This window comes from Bubalus bubalis, chromosome 11 (genome assembly GCF_019923935.1).
Source record: "Bubalus bubalis isolate 160015118507 breed Murrah chromosome 11, NDDB_SH_1, whole genome shotgun sequence".
Taxonomy (NCBI): domain Eukaryota; kingdom Metazoa; phylum Chordata; class Mammalia; order Artiodactyla; family Bovidae; genus Bubalus; species Bubalus bubalis.
In genome coordinates, this window is record NC_059167.1 from 44,549,952 (window position 1) to 44,572,741 (window position 22,790).

The 22,790-nt window shown below is 37.4% G+C and overlaps 1 protein-coding gene across 11 annotated transcripts in view; it reads right to left on the reverse strand.

Moving 5' to 3' along the window:
* DMXL2 (Dmx like 2) overlaps positions 1-22,790 on the reverse strand; it is a 179,341-nt gene that overhangs the window by 139,888 nt on the left and 16,663 nt on the right. For 9 of the 11 annotated variants that reach the window (XM_006050776.3, XM_006050775.3, XM_044925011.1 and 6 more), the window contains exons 2-3: positions 3,364-3,489; positions 823-894 (exon numbers count right to left, since the gene is read on the reverse strand). In XM_006050776.3, the coding sequence (XP_006050838.3) occupies positions 823-894; positions 3,364-3,489 (198 nt within the window). Of the gene's footprint in view, positions 1-822; positions 895-3,363; positions 3,490-3,748; positions 4,162-22,790 lie in introns of those variants that run through there. The other 2 variants (XM_044925010.1, XM_025295585.2) reach the window with 2 other exon arrangements.

Consider the following 22,790-nt stretch of genomic DNA (forward strand, 5'->3'; position numbering starts at 1 on the left):
GAGCTTACATGGAGCTTACGTTACTTACTAAATGGTAATCTATAAATAAATAAACAAGGTTAAGTGCTATGGAAAAAAGGTTAAAAATAGAAGGACAGGCAGGTTAGGATGAAGGTGGGAGAAGCAAGTGGCAATTCTTAAAAGGACAGTCAACGCACATCCCACTGAAAAGGTACTACTGAACAAAAACAAAGGGTCTGTAAGAGCTGGGCCTGGAGCTATCTAGAGAAAGAAGGACGTTCCAGACAAAAGAACAACCAATGTAAAGGCCCTAAGATGGGAGGGCAACTATCCAAAGAACAGTGAAAATGCCACTACGGCTGGAGTGACCAGAAGGACAAAAACAGGAGATGAGCTCTGAGAGGTAATAAATGGGTACAGATGAAGGGGCAAGCAAGGCGTGGAGGAAGGACTGTGGTCCGTTCTAAGAATTTTGGGCTTTAAATGTGAGAAATATGAAGCCATAAAAGAGTTTCTAGCAGAAAAGTGACACGATCTACTCTGCTAAGAGAAGAGGCAAGGGGTATAGATATTAGACAAGAGACTAGTCATCTAGATAAGAAATAATAAATAAGAGTTCAACTAGGGTAGATTCCAATTAACAAGGCAATCTCAATTAGGAATATTCTAGAAAACTGAGTTTCTAAAAGGCCTAGGAATATATTCCCAGTGAATGTAAAAGATTTTACCATAAATCACCAGACCAACTTCACACTGATATTCCAGCCCACCTTCAGCACCTGCTCCTAAGGAGCTCTTTACTGCTGTCAACTGGATTCCAAACTCAATTATAAAACTTTTCTACTACCATTTAATACTTACACAATTTCTCTTATGAGAATTTATGCCCAAGGGCTCAAAAATACAAACAGCATTACCATATGAAGCTGCAATCTAAAAGAGAATAAACAAAGCATTAATATTTAAGGGAAAAAGAAAACAAAAATAACTTCCTTTTTACAATAATGTGTAAACTGACTGCATGCAATCCGAATACAGTATTCATGGTTTATTCTTTTCGATAAATATAACTGGAAAAGTCCTGGACTTAAGAATCTCTTCTCTGTTCAAAAATTCAACAGGCTTTATTTCACATATCAAATATAAGGCTGACCTATTCAAAGAAATCATCTTTTCCTATAAAAATTTCATTTTCAAATACAGAAATAAATTTTACTAACAAAGATACATTTCAATGGTACATCTGTCAGAAACCTTACAGTCCAGTGAAAATACTATTAAAACCATGAGAAGTAGAAAAAGACATCAAAGAGCAACAGGTATTAAAAATATATCAAAAAAATGACATGAACTATACCATCAAACAAAAAAAATTACCAATTGGGAACACCATGGAGAAGAAGGAATAGAAAAAAATGGACTAGGGAGAAACCAGAGAGACATTCTGCAACTAAAGGATAAACAACTGATGTGGACATCTCCAATGAACTTAAGCCAAGGGTCTGGGAGCCCAGAGGACTTTGTTCCAGGTCACACACCTAAGAAGACCCACAAATTCCTCTTTCCCTAGGAGCTATCAGTGCCTGTTCTCTAGTAATTCCTTGAAAGCCAGTTCCCAATCTATCCTCCTGTTGGCAAGAGAGAACCAATTGCAGGGGAAAGACCAAAAACCCTCTCTTCTCACACCTATCATGGGTCTATGAGTTAACCTATAAAGCTAAATTAGGCATTGGTTTTTAAGGTCAACCAAAAACATCCACTCTGATTTCAGGGCACTCTAATGCAAAAAAAAAAAAAAAAAAAGTTATTTTAATTGTTATTTAATATCTAACACTCTTTTCAAGAAAAAGCTTTCCCTCCACAATGGTAGGAGGAGAGCTACTTAAAATGCCTGGCTAAGGTAACACTCAGGTGGAAGTGTTATGAATGATCACATTCAACATGTAGATGAATGAATGAACAAATGATTATCATGGCTTAATACAAAGTCCTAAACTGAGAGTAACCATCACAAGGACTGGGGATAAAGAAAATTTTAAAAGATGGCAATAAAAGACAATGAATCAGGGATGTCCCAACTTGGTCTTCTTTACCTCCAACCAGGTTAGAAAAAGTAAAAACACAGTTATGAAAACCAAGGTCTTCTATATGAAAAAAAAAAAAAAAACTTTGCTCCCAGAGAATCTGCTTATTCTTATTATCACCAGCACATAAATAACTTTTTAAAATGCATCTCTGACAACTATCATAACAGCTCTAGGCAGGTTTAAAGCTACCACACTTGGCATAGGGAGATAAGCAATGAAAAATTAATGAGAAATCTGACACTGAGTGTTTTCTAAAAAGTACACAATACTTAAGGAGAACAAATGGGGGAAAAAAATCATAAAAGCAAGAAACAAGTGTCAGAAAACACCAGGAAATTCAGTGTTTTATACTATGTCAGTTTTTGTTTTTTTTACTGGACTGTCATATTTTTCATACAAATATTAAAGCTTGATACAAACAGGAAGGTAGGACAATGTGGGTACCCAGCAGGTCAGCAGGGGTAGAAATGGTATAATAACTGTAATTTATTGTTTGGCATAAATTTGCATTACTATGTAGCACCATAAATATTCTGATTAAATATATATTTGATAAAATTTGTTATTACTCAGTAAATACAAATTTCTAGAACACTAAAACTATTACAGGAAAAATATCATTCTTATATTCTCATAGAAACATTTAACTCTGCTACACAATACTGGCCTTAAAGAACTGCTAGAATATACAGCAAAAATGCTATATTTACTTCACATATAATCAAAATTTGATGTATATCATGTTTGAAATTTGGGGGGACAGCAACAAATGATGAAATCTGAATAATTTTAAAATAAATTCTCTGTTCGACATCTGAATGAATGAGCTTTAATATTCTTCAAACAACAAAGAGTTTCATTAATTAACAGAAACTTGACAAAGCATCAGTTATATGACAAATATTATACTAGATGTTAACAACTTGCTACATTTCTTGATAAAAATCTGACATTATTGTAATTTGAGAGAGATAAGGTATGCTAGGTATAGAAGATAAAGGTTTACTTTCCTGCTACTGGCATAATAGCTGCCAGAATTATCAACTGGAAGAATATCAATAGGTACAGGAATGTGAAGCCTGCAGATCTTTTAAGACAGTATATACAGGAAGAACAATTATCACTTATCAGCTTAACAGTTTTTCGTAATTTGTATACAACCTATCATTACCCTTTCCTACTAACAGCCATCTAAGCAAGGTATACTACATAATTAGAAATTGTAGGCAAGCCTTGTACAGAAGCATAAGAATATTCTCTGAGATAGTTAAATATATTAAAAGATGATATTTAATAAAGTAAATAAATCCCTTACTCTTCCATGTTGGTTAGAACACTCCACACAGCTGACTTGGATGTTTCCATGCTTAGCACCAGGGATGATCTGCACACATTCAAAGTCACTTGCCAAAATAACAATATCACAGCCTGATCCATACGCCTAAAAAGAAAAGTTTTATATTATGTAAAATATGTAACTTGTGAATTATTATTAGTTTATCTTAGTTTTTGTTGCTATTGCAAAGGATACTATGACATAGCTTACAAATATAGTTAACGTAATATTAAAAATACCAATTTCCAAATCAGAACATTAAAAGTCACACCAAATGCATGACACACCATACATTATCATTCAATAACTGCTAACTAACAGGAAAAAAGGTTCTTCCAGGTCTTAAACATTACAGCCTCCATACCTCATTAATCCTTTTGTTTGGAATTTCTCTCTGATGCTCATCTCAGAGATGAGATGAGACCTTGAAAAATAAAACCTTCATCTGAGAGTAATAAGGCATTGAAGGCTGCAGTTGTGTTCCCAGGGTTCAAACCAGGCTTCAGGAAGATCAAGATAGAAATCAGATGCATTTTCCAATACAATTCCACATGGCTTAAAGATCTAGTTAAATAGACATGAACCCCCGAGGCAGAATTACATGTACTACAGGCAAACACTAACCAAACTCAACTGCGTAAATAAATCCATGATGAAGCCTGCCTGCCCCCTCCCCTCAAGCACAATAGATAAAGAGAGAGAGAGAGACACACAGACGGGGAGGAGACCAACTCAAAGTGGCTACACACACACACATTTAAAGAAAATAAAAAACAAACCAGTATATAAAATGTGACAAATATTTGCTATGGGAAAAAAAACACAAAGTCAAGTTCCTGGAAAATTCCCTTGTTCAACAGAACTATACTGAGCAAAACCACGTTATTTCTTCCTATTGCCACACTTCTTGATGTATGCTATTCCTGTTTTGCAACTTTGTGAATTTTATGATGACACAAAGAGCAGAGGATGGGGACATTTTGTTGTTGTTGTTCCAAACTCAACTTACAAGTAAATATTCAAAACACCTAACAAGATAATTCTCAAATTAAAAAGCACCATAAATATAAGGTTTATGAGGTGTTTCCCCTGCCCCACTATTTCTACAGCCTTAAGCAATATGGTCACATCCTGCAAAATACAGATATCCAGTAGCCAGGGCTGACGTCTGTTAACATCTAAGCCAGTGAGGTCCACATACGGCTGTTAATGAAAAAGGGAACTGAAGGTAAAGACGAGAAAGACAGACACTATTTCTACCTGTTACCAAAACTTCCAATGTTACCAAATATCTTCAACTCCTGTGTTTATGTGTACCAAAAAGTTTCCCAAATGGAAAAACAAAAACAGAATTTTAAGCATAGGAAATATGGGGGAAAAAAATCACTCACAGGAGGAAATAACTACTTATACTCTCCCAGACAAGGCAGATTTGCTACACTATATATTCGAGAAAGCTAAACTGATTGGTAATAGTACAGGCAGAAAAGTCTTTACACTTACATTATTAAAATAACAAAAATAATCTTACCCTTAAACATTTCACAATTTCCAAAGTGCTTTATAGCATTACCTCAGCAAAGCAGATTGATGGTAAGAGCAAAACCTGACAGAGACTGGAATCACCATAAGCAGGGTTTTCAGTGTTTGTTCTGCAGTACTACTTGATCTTAAGCAAGTTACCAAAGTTCTCTGAGCTCTTCCTTGTGGAGAGGAAACAGTACTTACCTCACAGGATAATAGAATTAAAGTAGAAACTCTACCTACAGTGCTTAGCACACATCACTCATTAAAGAAACAAAACAGTGCATGATGTCCCAAGTTTGGGCTAGCAACTGGGAATACAAAAACCCAAGATGTGGTCCCAGGGAGTCTAATGGGGAGATCACCTAGTGAATCACCAATCACAATTAAAGGATGAACTGCCACAACAGAGAGAGATGTGTTAAGTTACTCCCAGAAGACAAAAGGCATTCAATAAACATTAGGTCACTCCCTCTTTCACCTTTGCAACAAACCTGAGAGGAAGAGATTATCATTATATAAATAAACATTCAAGTTCATTTATTTTCCCAAAATTATACAGTAAGTGGAAGATATTCAAATAATTCTTATGTTCTTTTCCCCTATATGACATATCAAAGAGACCTGAAATAGTTCAGATAAGTCTTCTCTGGAAGATGGGCCATCCCCAGCAACTGCTGCTCCGGACCTGGGCTCCTGCTGCTCAGTCACTGAAGAGGATTTTTACTTCTCCCTAGATGGCCATAACTGCCTGACCTTTACTACAGGACATGTACCATGCTCCTCAGCAGTCAAGAATCTTGCCATCTTTCTGAACTGCAATAGTTCTCAAACCTGGCTGCATCAAAACCACCTAGGGAACTTGTTAAACATACAAATTGCTTGGTCCCACCTAAGACTTACTAAATGAGAATCTTCATGGGTAAAAGAATTTAGCAATATCTATCAAAATTACATACAACATACTCTTTGATTAGACAAGTCCTTATTCTACTATAAGCATACTTACAAAGTTTGCCAAAATATATAGAGAAGGATATTCACTGCTTCATTATTTAAAGCAGCAAAAACTGAGAATAATCATACCACCTATCAGTAGGAACCAGTATTTTGGTCATTTGATGTGAACAGCTGACTCATTGGAAAAGTCCCTAATTCTAGGAAAGACTGAGGGCAGACAGAGAAGACGACTGAGGGCATCAGAGGATGAGATGGCTGGACAACATCACTGAGGCAATGTACATGAGTTGAATTTGAGCAAACTCCAGGAGATGGTGAAGGACAGGGAAGACTAGCGTGCTGCAATCCATTGCATTGCAAAGAGATGGACATGACTGGGTGAGTGAACAACATCATCATCAGTAGAGAAGTGGTTAAATTAATTAATATCCATAGAGTAGAATACTATACCATCACCAAAAGTTTAGGGACTACTCGTCTAAAACAGTCAAATCCTTTATCAAACTAGTAATTAACCATCATAACAGAACTGTGGAACCACACCTAGGTAGTGCCTACTATTTTATATAATATCCATGGTCATGGCTAAAATGGAACCCATGAACTACTGCAGACAAAGAGGTGGAAAAGTGCAGAAGCTGAATACTATAATTCTTTACCTTTCTCCAAAGAGTCTAAAGTACACATAATCCCCAAGTATGCAAGGACAGAGGACTCATATCAGTCACTACTGAATTACATGCATTCTAATTACATGAAGGCTCACAAGATTTTATATACATGTGTGTTTATCTGGTTGCTACTATACTGAAAGGTCCATCAGAGCAAGGATCAGCTTCTTGCTTACCACGGTAGTCCCAGCACCCAGCACATAAGCAGCCCTCAATAGATACAGATACCTGTATAACAAATAAATGATTCAAAATCATCCTATACTAACACAACTCCAGAGAGTACAGGATGTGGGCTCCTTTGTACTAGGTAAATAAATCTCTCTGACTTGGCCAAACATAAACTAGCTACTCCACATTTCTGGGTCCAGATGTCTATGTACCTGGAAATTTGGTTAAAGAATACGGAGTTCAGACAGTTGATATAAACAAATAATTTGGCCAAGTTTATGATGGTAGCTATACAAAGAAAGAGATATTTTGGCTCATCTTCTGATGTAATAGCATCATGGATTTAGAAGACCCACCATAAGGGAATCTATCAAAGCCTTCCTTAATTATTTACCATTTATTGAATACCCTCTATGATTAGGCAGTCTGCTAGGGGCTCATATGAACATTATATCTTCACAGGTCTCCTTTCAAAGATGGAGAAACCAAGGCCCGGAAAGGATAAGTGACTCTCCCAAGTTCACAGAGTGAGGATTCATTTGCGTCATAATAAAGCTCCTTCTCTTTCCACTGCATCACCCCAACTCTCTTCCATTAAGATGTCTTAAAGGCCTATGTACATCTTTGTGAAAAGTGAAAGTTGCTCAGTCGAACCCCATGGACTGTATAGAATTCTCCAGTCCAGAATACCGGAGTAGGTAGCCTTTCCCTTCTCCAGGGAATCTTCCCAATCCAGGGATTGAACCCAGGTCTCCCGCATTGCGGGCAGATTCTTTACCAGCTGAGCCACAAGGGATTGCAATCCCAAGTATAATTTCCCATAGCACCTAGCTCAGACCAGCAACTAAGAAGGTTTCTACAAAACCTATAATTACTCAAGAGATTTCCATTCTTTCAATTTTAGGTCAAATGCAATTTTTTCCATTCTTCTTTATCAGAATTCAGTTTTACCAGAGGAAGAATTTATAGTGCAGGAAGAAAAGCAAGTGCTCACTGGGACTACAAGTAAATACTAACCCAACTCCAGAGAGTACAGGATGTGGGCTCCTTTGTACTAGGTAAATAAATCTTTCTGAACTAGCTACTCCACATGTGGTACAGAGGTCACAGGATCATTATAGGGAAGCAGGAAAATGGGCACTAAAATGGAATCGCTTAACTAAGTTCATCTTCCCTTGGGTTCCTGGGAGAACCATTCCTCTGCCGTAGTACCATATACCAGTACGTATAACAGTATGACCTATAAAATATTTTATCCTTAAGTCAAGGATATGATTTGTCCAAACACAAAGATGAAGTCCAAGAAAAGAGGAAGAGTCTTAAAAAGCATCTTTTCCTTCTATTCATGGAAGGAGTTTCTTTTATGGGAGGACTGAACTGTCCTTATGATGATAAAGAATAACTACTATAACTAAGAGATAATTGTATAGCCCAAGTTCTTAAGGCAACGACGTGCTCTAAAAATATCAATCCTCACTTCTTTTAACCTTACTTTTGGAGACCAAATCCATCCCATGAGGAAAGAGAAAAGCAGTCTCCTCTTTGAGCACTGAAACTAACTTTCCAAGTTTTCAACCTGAGTCTACTGTGTGTGAGTCATAGTTGATCTGGAGAGGTCTCTGAAATCCTGCAAATAATATTTAAAGTCAAGTGAATGTGCTGATTTTCCCAGGGACCATAAATCTCCTTTGTCTTAAAGAATCTCTTCCTTAGACAAAGTGTTATATTCCCCAAAATTATTACATGGAAGCTAAAAACTTGTGTATTTGTTATTACCAAGATTCTATGTTTTTAGTTGTGATACCCAAAATTTCATTAGGAGTCCTGTCAATTAGTTGAGGCTGAAAAACAAAGCAACTCTCTACTTTATTAAAATGTTACACATGAAAAAAATGTCTCATTTTCTAATGCCATAAAATTCTCTGATTTAACACACCATCATGATCATAATATACTGCTGCTTCCTCTAGTGGGTTCAGTGTCCTTCTCAACAATGATTAAGTGTATCTGAATAGGCATAACAGAGTCTGCTCTAACCTTAGTTTTACAGATGCTCATCGCTGTGACTATATTATTTTTAAAAATGCAAATAACTAATATTCATAACTCAAACACAGTTCTAATTTCTCAGATTTCCCTTTAGTCTTAGCTAAATTAAACTGTAAAGGAATGGGATCTTAGCTGCCTGACCAGGGTTGGATGAACCCAGGCCCTCAGCAGTGAAAGCACTGAGTACTAACCACTGGACCAGCAGGGAATTCCCAATTTTCTTTAAAATCTTACACAAACATGACCTTTACTAAAAGAAAACAGAGTACAAGTATATTAAACTGGCATTTTCTATGGAGTAGCTGGATGTTTTAACATCCTGGTAGTTACAGGGTCAAAGTTTAAGATCACTGACAACTGCTGACAGATGGGTCTATATTTTAAAAAGAATAGCACTGATCAATCAAGAGGCACTAAGCATGTTGAAAGGTTTCACTAATAAAGTGTTATAGTCTAATTTAACAAGAAAACTCCACAGTGTTACTGTTAGACTACCACCTCTCCTTAGAGTTTTGATTCATATAAATACAGGGCACCCATATTTAAAGCTAGAAAAATAAATACAAGAAAAATCTGCCATTTATTGAAAGCCTGCTGGGTAACAAGTACTGTACTAGGCATTCCATATTCCTAGTCTTTCTTTCAAGACTGCAGTAAATCTACAAGTTAGTTATTAACCCCACTTTGCTATAAGGAAATGGAAGTTCACACAATTTAATCAAAATTTTAAGTCACAAGGCAAAATTTTAAGTCACAAGGCACACACAGTGGCATATAAATTTGGATTTTACTGCACTTTTATTTATACACTGGTAACAATAAGCCCTATGGACTGGCCAGCATGTATAAAAACTGAGAATTACCTTTCAACCTCATCAAATCTGTACTCTAAAGCTTAAAAGTAATTTGCCTCATCAGTTCAGTTCAGTTGCTCCGTCGTATCCGACTCTTTGCAACCCCATGGACTGCAGCACGCCAGGCCTCCCTGTTCATCACCAACTCTAGTTTACCCAAACTCATGTCCACTGAGTTGGTGATGTCATCCAACCATCTCATCCTCTGTCCTCCCCTTCTCCTCCTGCTTTCAGTCTTTCCCAGCATCAGGGTCTTTTCCAATGAGTCAGCTCTTTGCATCAGGTGGCCAAAGTATTGGAGTTTCAGCTTCAACATTAGTCCTTCCAATGAATATTCAGGACTGATTTCCTTTAGGATGGACTGGTTGGATCTCCTTGCTGTCCAATTGACTCTCAAGAGTCTTCTCCAACAACATAGTTCAAAAGCATCAATTCTTTGAAGCTCAGCTTTCTTTATAATCCAACTCTCACATCCATACATGACTACTGGAAAAACCATAGCTTTGACTAGATGGACCTTTGTTGGCAAAATAATGTCTCTGCTTTTTAATATGCTGTCTAGGTTGGTCATAACTTTTCTTCCAAGGAGTAAGTGTCTTTTAATTTCATGGCTGCAGTCACCATCTGCAGTGATTTTGGAGCCCAAAAAAATAAACTCTGCCACCGTTTCCACTGTTTCTCCATCTATTTGCCTCATAGAGAATACTGAAGTAAAATACTACTTTTTAAAACTTCTACATCTAAAGAAATAGAATGAACTTTTTGGACATTAAATTATTAGAAATAGAGAAAATAAGTATCCAATATCTTGCTTCTTAATTTGTTCTTAATATGTTTTCCATGTGAAAGAATTTTAAGGTTAAGTATATTATATAGCAATATTAATATGTAATGTTTATGACAACTTTCAATTATTTTGTAACTACTGGGGATTTCCAGAAAATCATTTAACTTAAATGTTGATATTCTGAGGGAGACAGTCCTGATAGTATTCATAAAAATATTTCCCAGCTAATATGATTAAACTATTAAATTGTAATTAAACTTCCAATCCTACAATATGATGGAAAGAGTACATTCCTGAGAACCTAGGGGTGCTAACACTGACTGTAACAATGGAAAAATCATAGTCTCTCTGTACATGGTTCCTCAATCAGCCAAATAAAAGACTGTGACTAGATCACTTCTGAGACTCCTTTCACCTTTAAACTGTGGTTCTGTTAAGTGTACACAAATGTGCTTCCAAATATCTTGATAAAAAGATCACGTAATCCAGTGTACACTATTTTACACAGAACCCTAAATATTTTATACCTTATGACTCTTTCCCCTACTCAAAGCTGACAGGAGACAAGGATGGGTCCAGAATAATGACCAGTGGCTAACAGATGGAAAGGATGAGCTATGCCAAAGTCTAGTCTGAGGAATTTAAGCCAAAGAAACCAGAATCAACAAGAATTGATGTGAAAAGTCATACATATTCAGGGATAAGGCAGCCATTAAGACCCATGTGCACTGTGAAATTGAAATCACCAGTTTGAGAAGCAAATGGATGAGATATCAAGAAATAAGAAAGAACTCATAAGAAAACATGTATCCAAACTATCTAAGAAGGGGCAGTTTGATCTTACCAGTTTTTTAGTTCAAATCACCCTGAAGCTCAGTTGCCCTCCTTGATGATTCAATGTGTATACAGAAATAAACCTTGCTTTTACTTCAGTTCCTCTGTCCCTTGCCCTGAGTGGAACCTCAACTGGTACAAAGACTGGGGACATGCAGAGCAGGGCTTCAAGGAAAATGTGGACTTGTCCAAGATATTGCAGCAGTAGCAATAAGGACATGCTAGGATAGAAAGCTAGCAAAAAAAATGCATAACAGAGATACAGTTACTAAAGTAGTCATCTGTGATCCCTTGGAACCTGTATGTATCTGGAGAAAGGCTTTGGAGCACTAAATAGCCAAGTGTACTTTTTTCACCTTCGAAGAATAAACGGCAAAAACCAATGATCAAGAATATGGTGCACCACTCAACTCTCATACATCACTGCAGTATAAAAACATGTGACTTTTCTGGAAAACAATTTGGTAATATGAATTAAGAGACTCTAAAGAGATTTAAGTACTTTGATTCTATTTCTAGGACTCTATCCTGAAAGACATTCAGACATGCAAACAAACATTACAACTAGTACCAAGATGTTTACTGCAGTATTATTTAAAGTCAAAAAAAAAAAAAATGGGCTCTGTGATGACCTACAGGAGTCGGGTGGGATGGGGGGATGGAGAGGTGGGAAGGAGGCTCAGGAGGGAGGGGACATATGCATCCATATAGCTGATTCACGTTGCTGTGCATCAGAAACTAACAACACTGTAAAGCAATTACATTCCAATAAAGAATTTCACACACAAAAAAATTTTAAATGGAAACCTAAACATCCCATAATAGAAAAATTATGCTTTATCATGTCAAGTGTGTTGTCTACCATACTCACAGACCTTTCAAAGCAAAATTGCCCCACCCACAGTCCTTCTGAGAGGGCAGCCATGACAGACACTCACTGCATACAACTGCTTGGACCAACCAGGGTTTGACACTGATTCTGAAGACCAAGAATTTAATACTAAAAATTATATTCTAGCAGGCAATCCATGATGTGGCCTGGTTTAAAAAGGTGACCTGAGTCAGATTCCAATTTCCAGATATTCAAGGAAATACTAAGAAATGTAGCAGGCAGTAATAGGCAGTAAACCCAACAGGACTTTTGTACACAAACACCAGGGCAGTCCCTGGGATCCTCATATAAGCCAGGTTTAATGGATCCAACAGAGAGCGAGACTGAGATATTATGAGAGCCACAGAGCCCAACAGAGACAACGGAACCAAGCTCCAGAGATGACCAGCTTCCTGATTTCCGAGGCTGAGCTGTACCATGTACGCCTTGTGTTACAAGCTTCTTGAAAGAGTTTTCTTGTTGACTGAAAAAAAACAAAATACACAACCTAAAAATTCAGAATTGTATTTTATTTGATGGACTTTCTGAGGACCTCAAGGCTGGGAGGCAGCCTCTCAGAGAGCTCTGAGGGACTACTCTGAAGTAGTAAGGGAGAAATTAGGATACATAGGAGTTTTGCAACAAAGACCAGGTAGTCAGAACATTAAAAGATCACTGTTAACTGAAGAAAACCAGACATTACCAAGTTAATGAATTGAGCATTTTTCTATGTACAGGAAAATGAAAGAGGGGGCTCACTGAAAGCATAGCTTGATATGCACCTTAGCTACCTAGGACCAGTGTCCCCTTCTTTCCCATCCTGAGTCCCCTGGCGGTTCACCTTTGGGGGTGGCTGCAGTGGCTGAGGACTGGCTGCAGGCAACCCAGTCATCTCTGCCCTGTGTTCCAAGCTGCGACATCCTTTGTTTACTGATAAGGCAGGCAACAGTTTTCATTCAGTCAGTCTTCTACTCTTCTTCTATATTCTTACAATTCCCCATTACTTAGGTAATTTGTATCTTGACTTGTTCCATTTAACTCTGAACAAGTATTTACAGCAAGATGACTGTTGGGGATTCAAGTCAACAAATGTCTACTGAGCAGTTAGTGTGGACCAGGCACTCAGGGCATAACGCGACAGAAAACAGGCAGGGTCTCTCTATCATATGAAGTTTACATTTTGCCAGGGAAAGGGAGAGGCGGATAAGTTTTTGTTTATATATTTCTTAATTTACAAAGAAGGATTCAGATTCTCATTAAAATCATGGACAAAAAAACAAAATACATCTATATTCACTTACTCAGAAAACTCCACTAAGCCAATTTTTTTTTAATTTAGAGGTTTACATAAAACAGACATCACAAAAAATAAACTTAAAATGAACATGTGTGTAACCATCGCTTTAAAAAGACAGTATTTCCAGCAGTCCAAAAGACCACATGTCCCTTCAAAAGTACACTTCTCTCCTGCAAGCAGAGTAGTATTACCCTGACTTTTTTGGGAAACCACTTCCTTGCTTTGCTCTGTAGTTTTTCTACTTGTGCATGCATGCCTAAATAATTTGGTTTAGTTTTGCCAGTTCTCTTTGTGTACATGAAAGCATAATGCATATATTCTTTTATCTTGCTCTTTTCAGGAATATCTGGTCAGAGGTAAATTCATGATACATGATACATGTAGCTGTGATTCATTCACTTTCATTACTTATTACTATTACCTTATTAATATTACCTTTTATGTACCACAATGCATCCATTCTAAGTCCCTGAACAGCTTGCATATTAAAAACCATGCTGCTGTAAAAAACAAATAAACCAGAATGCTGCTCTGAACATTCTTGTAGCAATATGCTGCTAAGTCACTTCACTCGTGTCCGACTCTGTGTGACCCCATAGACGGCAGCCCACCAGGCGCCACCGTCCCTGGGATTCTCCAGGCAAGAACACTGGAGTGGGTTGCCATTTCCTTCTCCAATGCATGAAAGTGAAAAGTGAAAGAGTCGCTCAGTCGTGTCCAGCTCTTTGCGACCCCATGGACTGCAGCCTACCAGGCTCCTCCATCCATGGGATTTTCCAGGCAAGAGTACTTGTAGCAATATACTGCATATTAAATGTTTTTCTCTAGAATATATATACAGAAGAGGAACTGATAGATCATAGAGTATATGTATCTTAGATTTTGGTATATAATGATAAAACATTTTCCAAAGTAGCTGCATGAAATAATATTCTCACTATCGAAGTATAAGAATTTCCATTTCTGGATATTCTGGCCATCACCAGACACGTCAAATTAATCTTTTGCAAATGTGGTAGGTTTGCAATGGTGTTTCATGATTTCAACTTGAATTTCTGATTACTATGGAGGAAAATTCCCTTTTCGTATGCTTGTAATTCATCTAGATTTTCTCTTTTTTGTGAAATACCTGGTCAAGACTTTTATCTACTTTCTAAAAAGTTCTCGGTTCTTTTCTTATTGATTTGTAGGTATTTTTATATTCTGGATACTAAACCTTTGTTAAACATATGTGATGCAATTATCTTTTCCAAATTCATGGGCTACATTTTCAGATCCTCATAATTAGATTCCAGTTATGGATTTGGGGCAGAAACAGCACAGAAATGTGGCCACTGTCTCACAGCATTTTACTAAGAAGCACATTTATCTATCTGTCCCATCTCCGGTGATGTTAACTTCAATCAGTTGATAAAGGCAGTATCTGCAAAGTTTCTCCTCTATAAAAGTATTAATTTTCCTCTGTAATTAATAAGTATCTTGCAGGAAGATATTCCTGCAAGCATCCCTTTGATGATTCTTACCTAGTCAGTTATTACTATTAAATATGATGGCTGTCTAATGGTAATTTTCTAATTCCATCATTGCATTATTAGTTGACTTTCTTCTATAAGGAAGAGTTTTCTTTTTTTGGCTAAGCAGCTTATTGGATTTTAGTTCCCTGACTAGGCATCGAACCTAGGCACTTGGCAGTGACAGCATGGAGTCTTTACTGAATCGCTAGGGAAGTCCTCTTATTTTTTTTAATTGAAGCGCAGTTAAAGTGTAGCTGATTTACAACACTGTGTTAGTTTTAGGTGTACAGCAAAGTGATTGTTATACATACATATATTCTTCATATTCTTTTCCACTAAAGTTTATTACAAGATATTGAATATAGTTACCTGTGCTATACAGTAGGAAATTGCTATTTACCTGTTTCATATATAGTAATGTGTATATGTTAATTCCAAATTCCTAATTTATCCCTTCCCTTTGAGTTTTCTTAATGATTTTTGCACTTTAAGATCATGGATTCTTACCTTATTCAAAGGGTGATAATCTACTACCATCACTTATTTTCATATTCCAGTTGTCCCAGACTTGGCCAGTAGGAATCCTTCAAGCTAGCCCTGCATTCTTTTCACATATTCTCGCCATTCTTTGAACAATTCCTTACTTTCTGGCGTAAGAGATTCCAGGTTCCATCTAGGCTTATCGTCCAACCTAGAATCAGATGTTTCTCCAATGCTGTTTCCTTTTAGTGGAAAATGGCATTTGAAAACCAAGATCTTGATGCCAGTCATTTCTGCTACTGGAGTACCAACTGCATCCAGGCCCCTCTCAGCTGACCGACTAGGAAACAGACATGTCTGTGTGCGCACATGCTTACATTCATAAACGCATGTGTGTATGTATGTGGACACCAACATACATCTTCAACTCTCCATTGAAAGGTTTAGAAGCAATGACTTCCAGGACATACATACATTCCCACCATATCTATATGTCTCTATATCTATACATCATTGCTCTCTCTCTCTCTCACTCTCCAAATATATATAAATACATACACAAATTTACACATTATAAACACATAACATATACATATATGGATATACATATATACATATGAGGTCCCACTGACACTTCTAATCAGATTATATCCACCACATGTTTCATTCCAGCTTTCCTACATTACATATTTTTAGCTCCCTTCTTCAATAATGAGAAACCTGGTTCATATCAAAAAATAAATTTATATACAATGTGGTATATTTAGTGTTCTGTTTAAGAAATATTTTGAAGCCTGAAGGTCATGAATAAAGAAAATAAACCCTTCTAAAAGCTTTATTGTTCTGTCTTTCAAACTAGATCTGTAACCTACCTGGAGTTCACTTTTGTGTATGGGGTGACATAGAAGCCAAGTTTCTTTTTTTTTTTTTCCTATATAAATAAGAAAATGTCCCAGTACTACTGACTAAGACAATCAACCATTCTATACTATTGTACAATGTCATCTTTGACATAAATCAAGCATCAATTGGGAATTCCCTGGTGGTCCACTGGTTAAGACTGAGCTTCCAATGCACGGGGGCACAGGTTTGATTCCCAATAGGGAAACTAAGATCCCACATGTCACACAGCATGGTCCAAAAAAAAAAAAAAAAAGCATCAAGGAATGTGTGAGTCTGTTTCTGGTGCTCTGTTTTGTTACTTTGGTATATTTTTAGGCCACCAACACCACACTACCTTAATGACTACAACTTTATAAATCTTGGGCTGGCAGAAGTCCTCTCATCTTAAGAAAAAGACTTTTCTATTCTCGGCCCTATCTATTTTCATCAAATTTAGAATCATTCCATCACATCTCACAAATCCTCTTAAATTTTTGGCTGGGAATACATCAAAGTTATAAATAAGCTTGGAAATAATCGATACTTTTACAGTACTGATTCTCCCAGTCCATACATATGGTATCTACCTCCTGTTGTTTAGGTTTCTCAATAAAGTCTTATTAAATTCTGCCCACAGAAATCTTCTACATGTATTATTAGATTTATTGCTGATTCTTGATATTTTCTGATTATATGAAAAACAGTATCATAGTTTCAGGTCCAAGTAAGGATGACAATATGTCTCTGCCACTGAATGCAGCTATTAAAACATGGAGAAAATGCATGGAATAAGTATTTTAAAACTCTGAAAAGTAAATGATAACAGGTGAACTAGGAAAGAACAAAATTTGAAATTTACTGTACTAGCAGAGAGTTTAAAGTTAGGATGATGAAACTGAAGCCTATTATACAGAGTGAAGTAAGCCAGAAAGAAAAACACCAATACAGTAAGTATACTAATGCATATATATGGAATTTAGAAAGATGGTAACGAAAACTCTGTATGCGAGACAGCAAAAGAGACACAGATGTATAGAACTGTCTTTTGGACTCTGTGGGAGAGGGCGAGAGTGGGATGATTTGGGAGAATGGCACTGAAACATGTATATCATATGTGAAACAAATCACCAGTCCAGGTTCGATGCAGGATGCTCGGGGCTGGTGCACTGGGATGACCCAGAGGGATGGTACGGGGAGCGAGGTGGGAGGGGGGTTCAGGATGGGGAACACGTGTACACCCGTGGTGGATTCATGTTGATGTATGGCAAAACCAATACAATATTGTAAAGTGATTAGCCTCCAATTAAAATAAATAAATTTGTATTAAAAATAATAAATAAAAAATAAAGTTAGGATGAAACCAGAACACACGAAAAAATAGCTCCAGGAGCAGCAATTTACTTTGGGCTCAAGAAGTAGGAAAAGAGACTCTCAATTTTCCAAGAGAGGGAGAGAAAATTCCCCATTTATTCTGTTCTTTTCTCCATTTTCTCATATGTCAGCCCCAAGCAATCTCAGAGCTCCAACAGGAGGAGCTATAATCCCACAAGACTCGGGGAAATCCCTGGTACTTTCCTTTCTCTGCCCTACTGCTGCTTGGCACTGAACACAAACACAGTCATAGGAAGCACAGAGCAGGGTAACTGAACTCTCAACTTTCCAGCCAGAGAACCACCAAGGGGAGCCCCGGGGAACCAGAAAGTATCAGAGAAATCACAAAAAGGGAAGAACTCGAAGAACAATCCAATGCTTATTTTTATAAATTTCTGGGCTCATCCCTGGGCAGCACATGCATAGATCATACCTAAAACAGCAGAATAAACACCCTGGGGATCTGAACTACTGGCAAGACCACGGCCCATGTCTTACTGTATACTGGCCACTTGTTGCATATACACAGGTTATCTTCAAACAGCACTGCAAGGCCCTTGAAAATGGAACTCACACTGAAACTACAACCTATAGGAGGCCGGTCAGACCTTTTGGCATGAACCCAAATAAGCTGCCTGCCTGCTGAATTAACATCCTCCACAGAATTTACACAAAACCTAAATACTGTGTCTCATAACACAATATTTTAAACGGCCCAGGTTCAATGCAAAATTCCTCAGCATACAAACAGCTGTGAAAATCTCATATGGGAAAAGAAAATCAACAGACACAGATTTTGAAACTGTCACACATAGATGTTGAAATGGCTACTATAAAAATGCTCATAGAAATATGAATATCCTCAGACAAGTAATATAAGCTTCCATCTTAATCAATTAGTAGAAGAAGAGCAAAACAAATTCAAGGCATGCAGTAGTCAGGAAATAATAAAGATAAAAGGAAAAATCGATGAACAGGAAATTGTTGTCCTGTGACAACAGGAAAACAATATGAACAAAATAAAAATCTAGTTCTTTGAAAGGATCATGAGAGACTATTACAAACAACTATATGCCAATAAAATGGACAACCTGGAAGAAATGGACAGATTTTCAGAAAAGTTCAACCTTCCAAGACTGAACCAGGAAGAAATAGAAATTATGAATAAGCCAATTACAAGCACTGAAATCAAAACAGTGATCAAAAATCTTCCAAAAAACAAAAGCTCATGGCCAGATGGCCTCACAGGTGAATTCTATCAAACATTTAAAGAGCTAATGCCTATTTTTCTGAAACTCTTTCAAAAACTTGTAGAAGAAATTTCAACTCATTCTACAAGGCCACCATCAACCTGATACCAAAATCAGACAAAGACATCACACACAAAAAAGAAAACCCAAGTCAATATCACTGATGAACATAGATGTAAAAATCCTCAATAAAACACTAGCATACAAAATTCAGAAAGTTATTAAAAAGACCATACACTATGATCAGGCTTCCCTCATAGCTCAGTTGGTAAAGCATCCACCTGCGATGCAGGAGACCCCAGTACAATTCCTGGGTTGGGAAGATCTGCTGGAGAAGGGAAAGGCTACCTACTCCAGTATTCTGGCCTGGAGAATTCCATGGACTGTATAGTCCATGGGGTTGCAGAGTCGGACACGACTGGGTGACTTTCTTCTACACTATGATCAAGTTTGGTTTATCCCTGGAATGCAAGGATTCTTCAATATAAGCAAATCAATGTGATACACCATATTAACAAACTGAAAGATAAAAACCATATGATAATCAATAGATGCAGAAAAAGCTTTTAACAAAATTCAGCATCCATTATGATAAAAACTCTTTAAAAAAATGGGCAGAGAAGGAATTTACCTCAACATAATAAAGGCCATATATGATAAATCCACAGCAAACATTATTCTCAATGGTGAAAAACTGAAAGCATTCCTTCTGAGATCAGGAACAAGACAAGGGTACCCATTCCTGCCACTATTATTTAACACAGTTTTGGAGGTCCTAGCTATGGCAATCAGAGAAGAAAAAGAAAAAAAGGAATTCACACTGGAAAAGAAAAAGTAAAACACACTGTTTGCAGATGACATGATATTATACATAGAAAATCCTAAAGATACTACTAGAGCTAATCAGTGAATACAGTAAAGTCACAGAAATCAATATCAGTACACAGAAATCACTTGCATCCTACACATTAACAGCAAAAAATCAGAAAGAGAAATTAAGGACTCAATCCCATTTACTACTGCAACAAAAAGAATAAAATGCCTAGGAATAAATCTACCTGAGGAGACAAAAGAGCTGCATACAGAAAACTGTAAGACACTGATTAAAGAAATCAAAGACAACATAAAGAGATGGAGAGACAGTCCATGTTCCTGGGTTGGAAGAATCAATATTGTGAAAATGGCTATACTACCAAATGCAATCTACAGATTCAATGCAATCCCTATCAAATTACCAGTGTCACTTTTCACAGAACTAGAAGCAAAAATTTCACAACTTGTAAATACAAAATACAAAAGACCCCATATAGTCAAAGCGATCTTGAGAAAGAAGAATGGAGCTGGAGGAATCAACCTTCCTGACTTCAGACTATATTACAAAGCTACAATCATCAAGACAGTATGGTACTAGTATGAAAACAGAAATATAGACCAATGATACAAGACAGAAAGCCGAGCAAGAAACCCACACACCTATGGGCACCTTATGTTTGACAAAGGAGGCAAGAATATACAATGGGAAGAAGACAGTATCTTCAATAAGAAATGCTGGGAAAACCGGACAGCTACGTGTAAAAGAATGAAATTAAAACACTTCCTAACACAATACACAAAGATAAAGTCAAAATGGATTAAAGACCTAAATGTAAGGCCAAAACTACATAAAAGTCTTAGAGGAAAACATAGGCAGAACACTCCATGACATAAATCACAGCAAGATCCTCTATGACCCACCTCCTAGTGTAATGAAATAAAATCAAAAATAAAGAAGTGGAACCTAATTAAACTTAAGAGCTTTTGCACAGCAAAGGCAATTATAAACAAGGCGAACAGACAACCCTCAGAATAGGAGAAAATAAAAGCAAATGAAACAACTGACAAAGGATTAATTTCCAAAAATATACAAGCAGCTCTTACAACTCAACACCAGAAAAAACAATCAAATCCAAAAGTGGGCAAAAGACCTAAACAGACATTTCTCCAAAGAAGACATACAGATGGCTAATAAACACATGAAAAGATGCTCAACCTCACAGATGCTCAACCTCACTCATTAGAGAAATGCAAATCAAAACTACAATGAGCTATCACCTCACACCCAGTCAGAATGGCCATTATCAAAAAAAGAAAGAGAAAAAAAATCTACAAACAATAAATGCTGGAGAGGGTGTGGAGAAAGACGAACCCTCTTACACTGTTGGTGGGAATGTATATTGATACAGTCACTACAAACATTATGGAGAACAGAACATTATGTAGATTCCTTAAAAAACTAGGAATAACACTGGTTACCGAAACCAGAGATCAAACTGCCAACATCCGCTGGATAATGGAACAAGCAAGAGAGTTCCAGAAAAACATCTATTTCTGCTTTATTGACTATGCCAAAGCCTTTGACTGTGTGGATCACAATAAATTGTGGAAAATTCTGAAAGAGATGGGAACACCAGACCACCTGATCTGCCTCTTGAGAAATCTGTATGCAGGTCAGGAAGCAACAGTTAGAACTGGACATGGAACAACAGACTGGTTCCAAATAGGAAAAGGAGTATATCAAGGCTGTATACTGTCACCCTGCTTATTTAACTTATATGCAGAGTACATCATGAGAAACGCTGGACTGGAAGAAACACAAGCTGGAATCAAGATTGCCGGGAGAAATATCAATAACCTCAGATATACAGATGACACCACCCTTATGGCAGAAAGTGAAGAGGAACTCAAAAGCCTCTTGATGAAAGTGAAAGTGGAGAGTGAAAAAGTTGGCTTAAAGCTCAACATTCAGAAAACGAAGATCATGGCATCCGGTCCCATCACTTCATGGGAAATAGATGGGGAAACAGTGGCAACAGTGTCAGACTTTATTTTTCTGGGCTCCAAAATCACTGCAGATGGTGACTGTAGCCATGAAATTAAAAGATGCTTACTCCTCGGAAGGAAAGTTATGACCAACCTAGATAGCATATTGAAAAGCAGAGACATTACTGTGCCAACAAAGGTCCGTCTAGTCAAGGCTATGGTTTTTCCTGTGGTCATGTATGGATGTGAGAGTTGGACTGTGAAGAAGACTGAGCACCAAAGAATTGATGTTTTTGAACTGTGGTGATGGAGAAGACTCCTGAGAGTCCCTTGGACTGCAAGGAGATCCAACCAGTCCATTCTGAAGGAGATCAGCCCTGGGATTTCTTTGGAAGGAATGATGCTAAAGCTGAAACTCCAGTACTCTGGCCACCTCAAGTGAAGAGTTGACTCCTTGGAAAAAGACTGATGCTGGGAGGGATTGGGGGCAGGAGGAGAAGGGGACGACAGAGGATGAGACGGCTGGATGGCATCACTGACTCGATGGACGTGAGTCTGAGTGAACTCCGGGAGTTGGTGATGGACAGGGAGGCCTGGCGTGCTGTGATTCATGGGGTCACAAAGAGTCGGACACGACTGAGCGACTGAACTGAACTGATGACCCAACAATCCCACTACTGGGCATATACCCTAAGAAAACCATAATTGAAAAAGACACACGTTCCCCAATGTTCACTGCAGCACTATTTACAATAGCCAGGACACAGAAGCAACCCATATGTCCATCAACAGATGACTGGATAAAGAAGCTGTGGTATATACATACAATGGAATTTTACTCAGCCATAAAAATGAACACATTTGAGTCAGTGCTAATGATATGGATGAACCTTGAGCCTATTATATAGAGTGAAGTAAGTCAGAAAGAGAAAAACAAATATCGTATTTTAATGCATATCTATGTAATCTAGAAAGACAGTACTGATGAACTTATTTGCAGGGCAGCAATGGAGATGCAGACATAGAGAACAGACTTGTGGACACAGGACCAGGGGGACAGATGGAGAAGACAGCACAGAAACACATACAGTA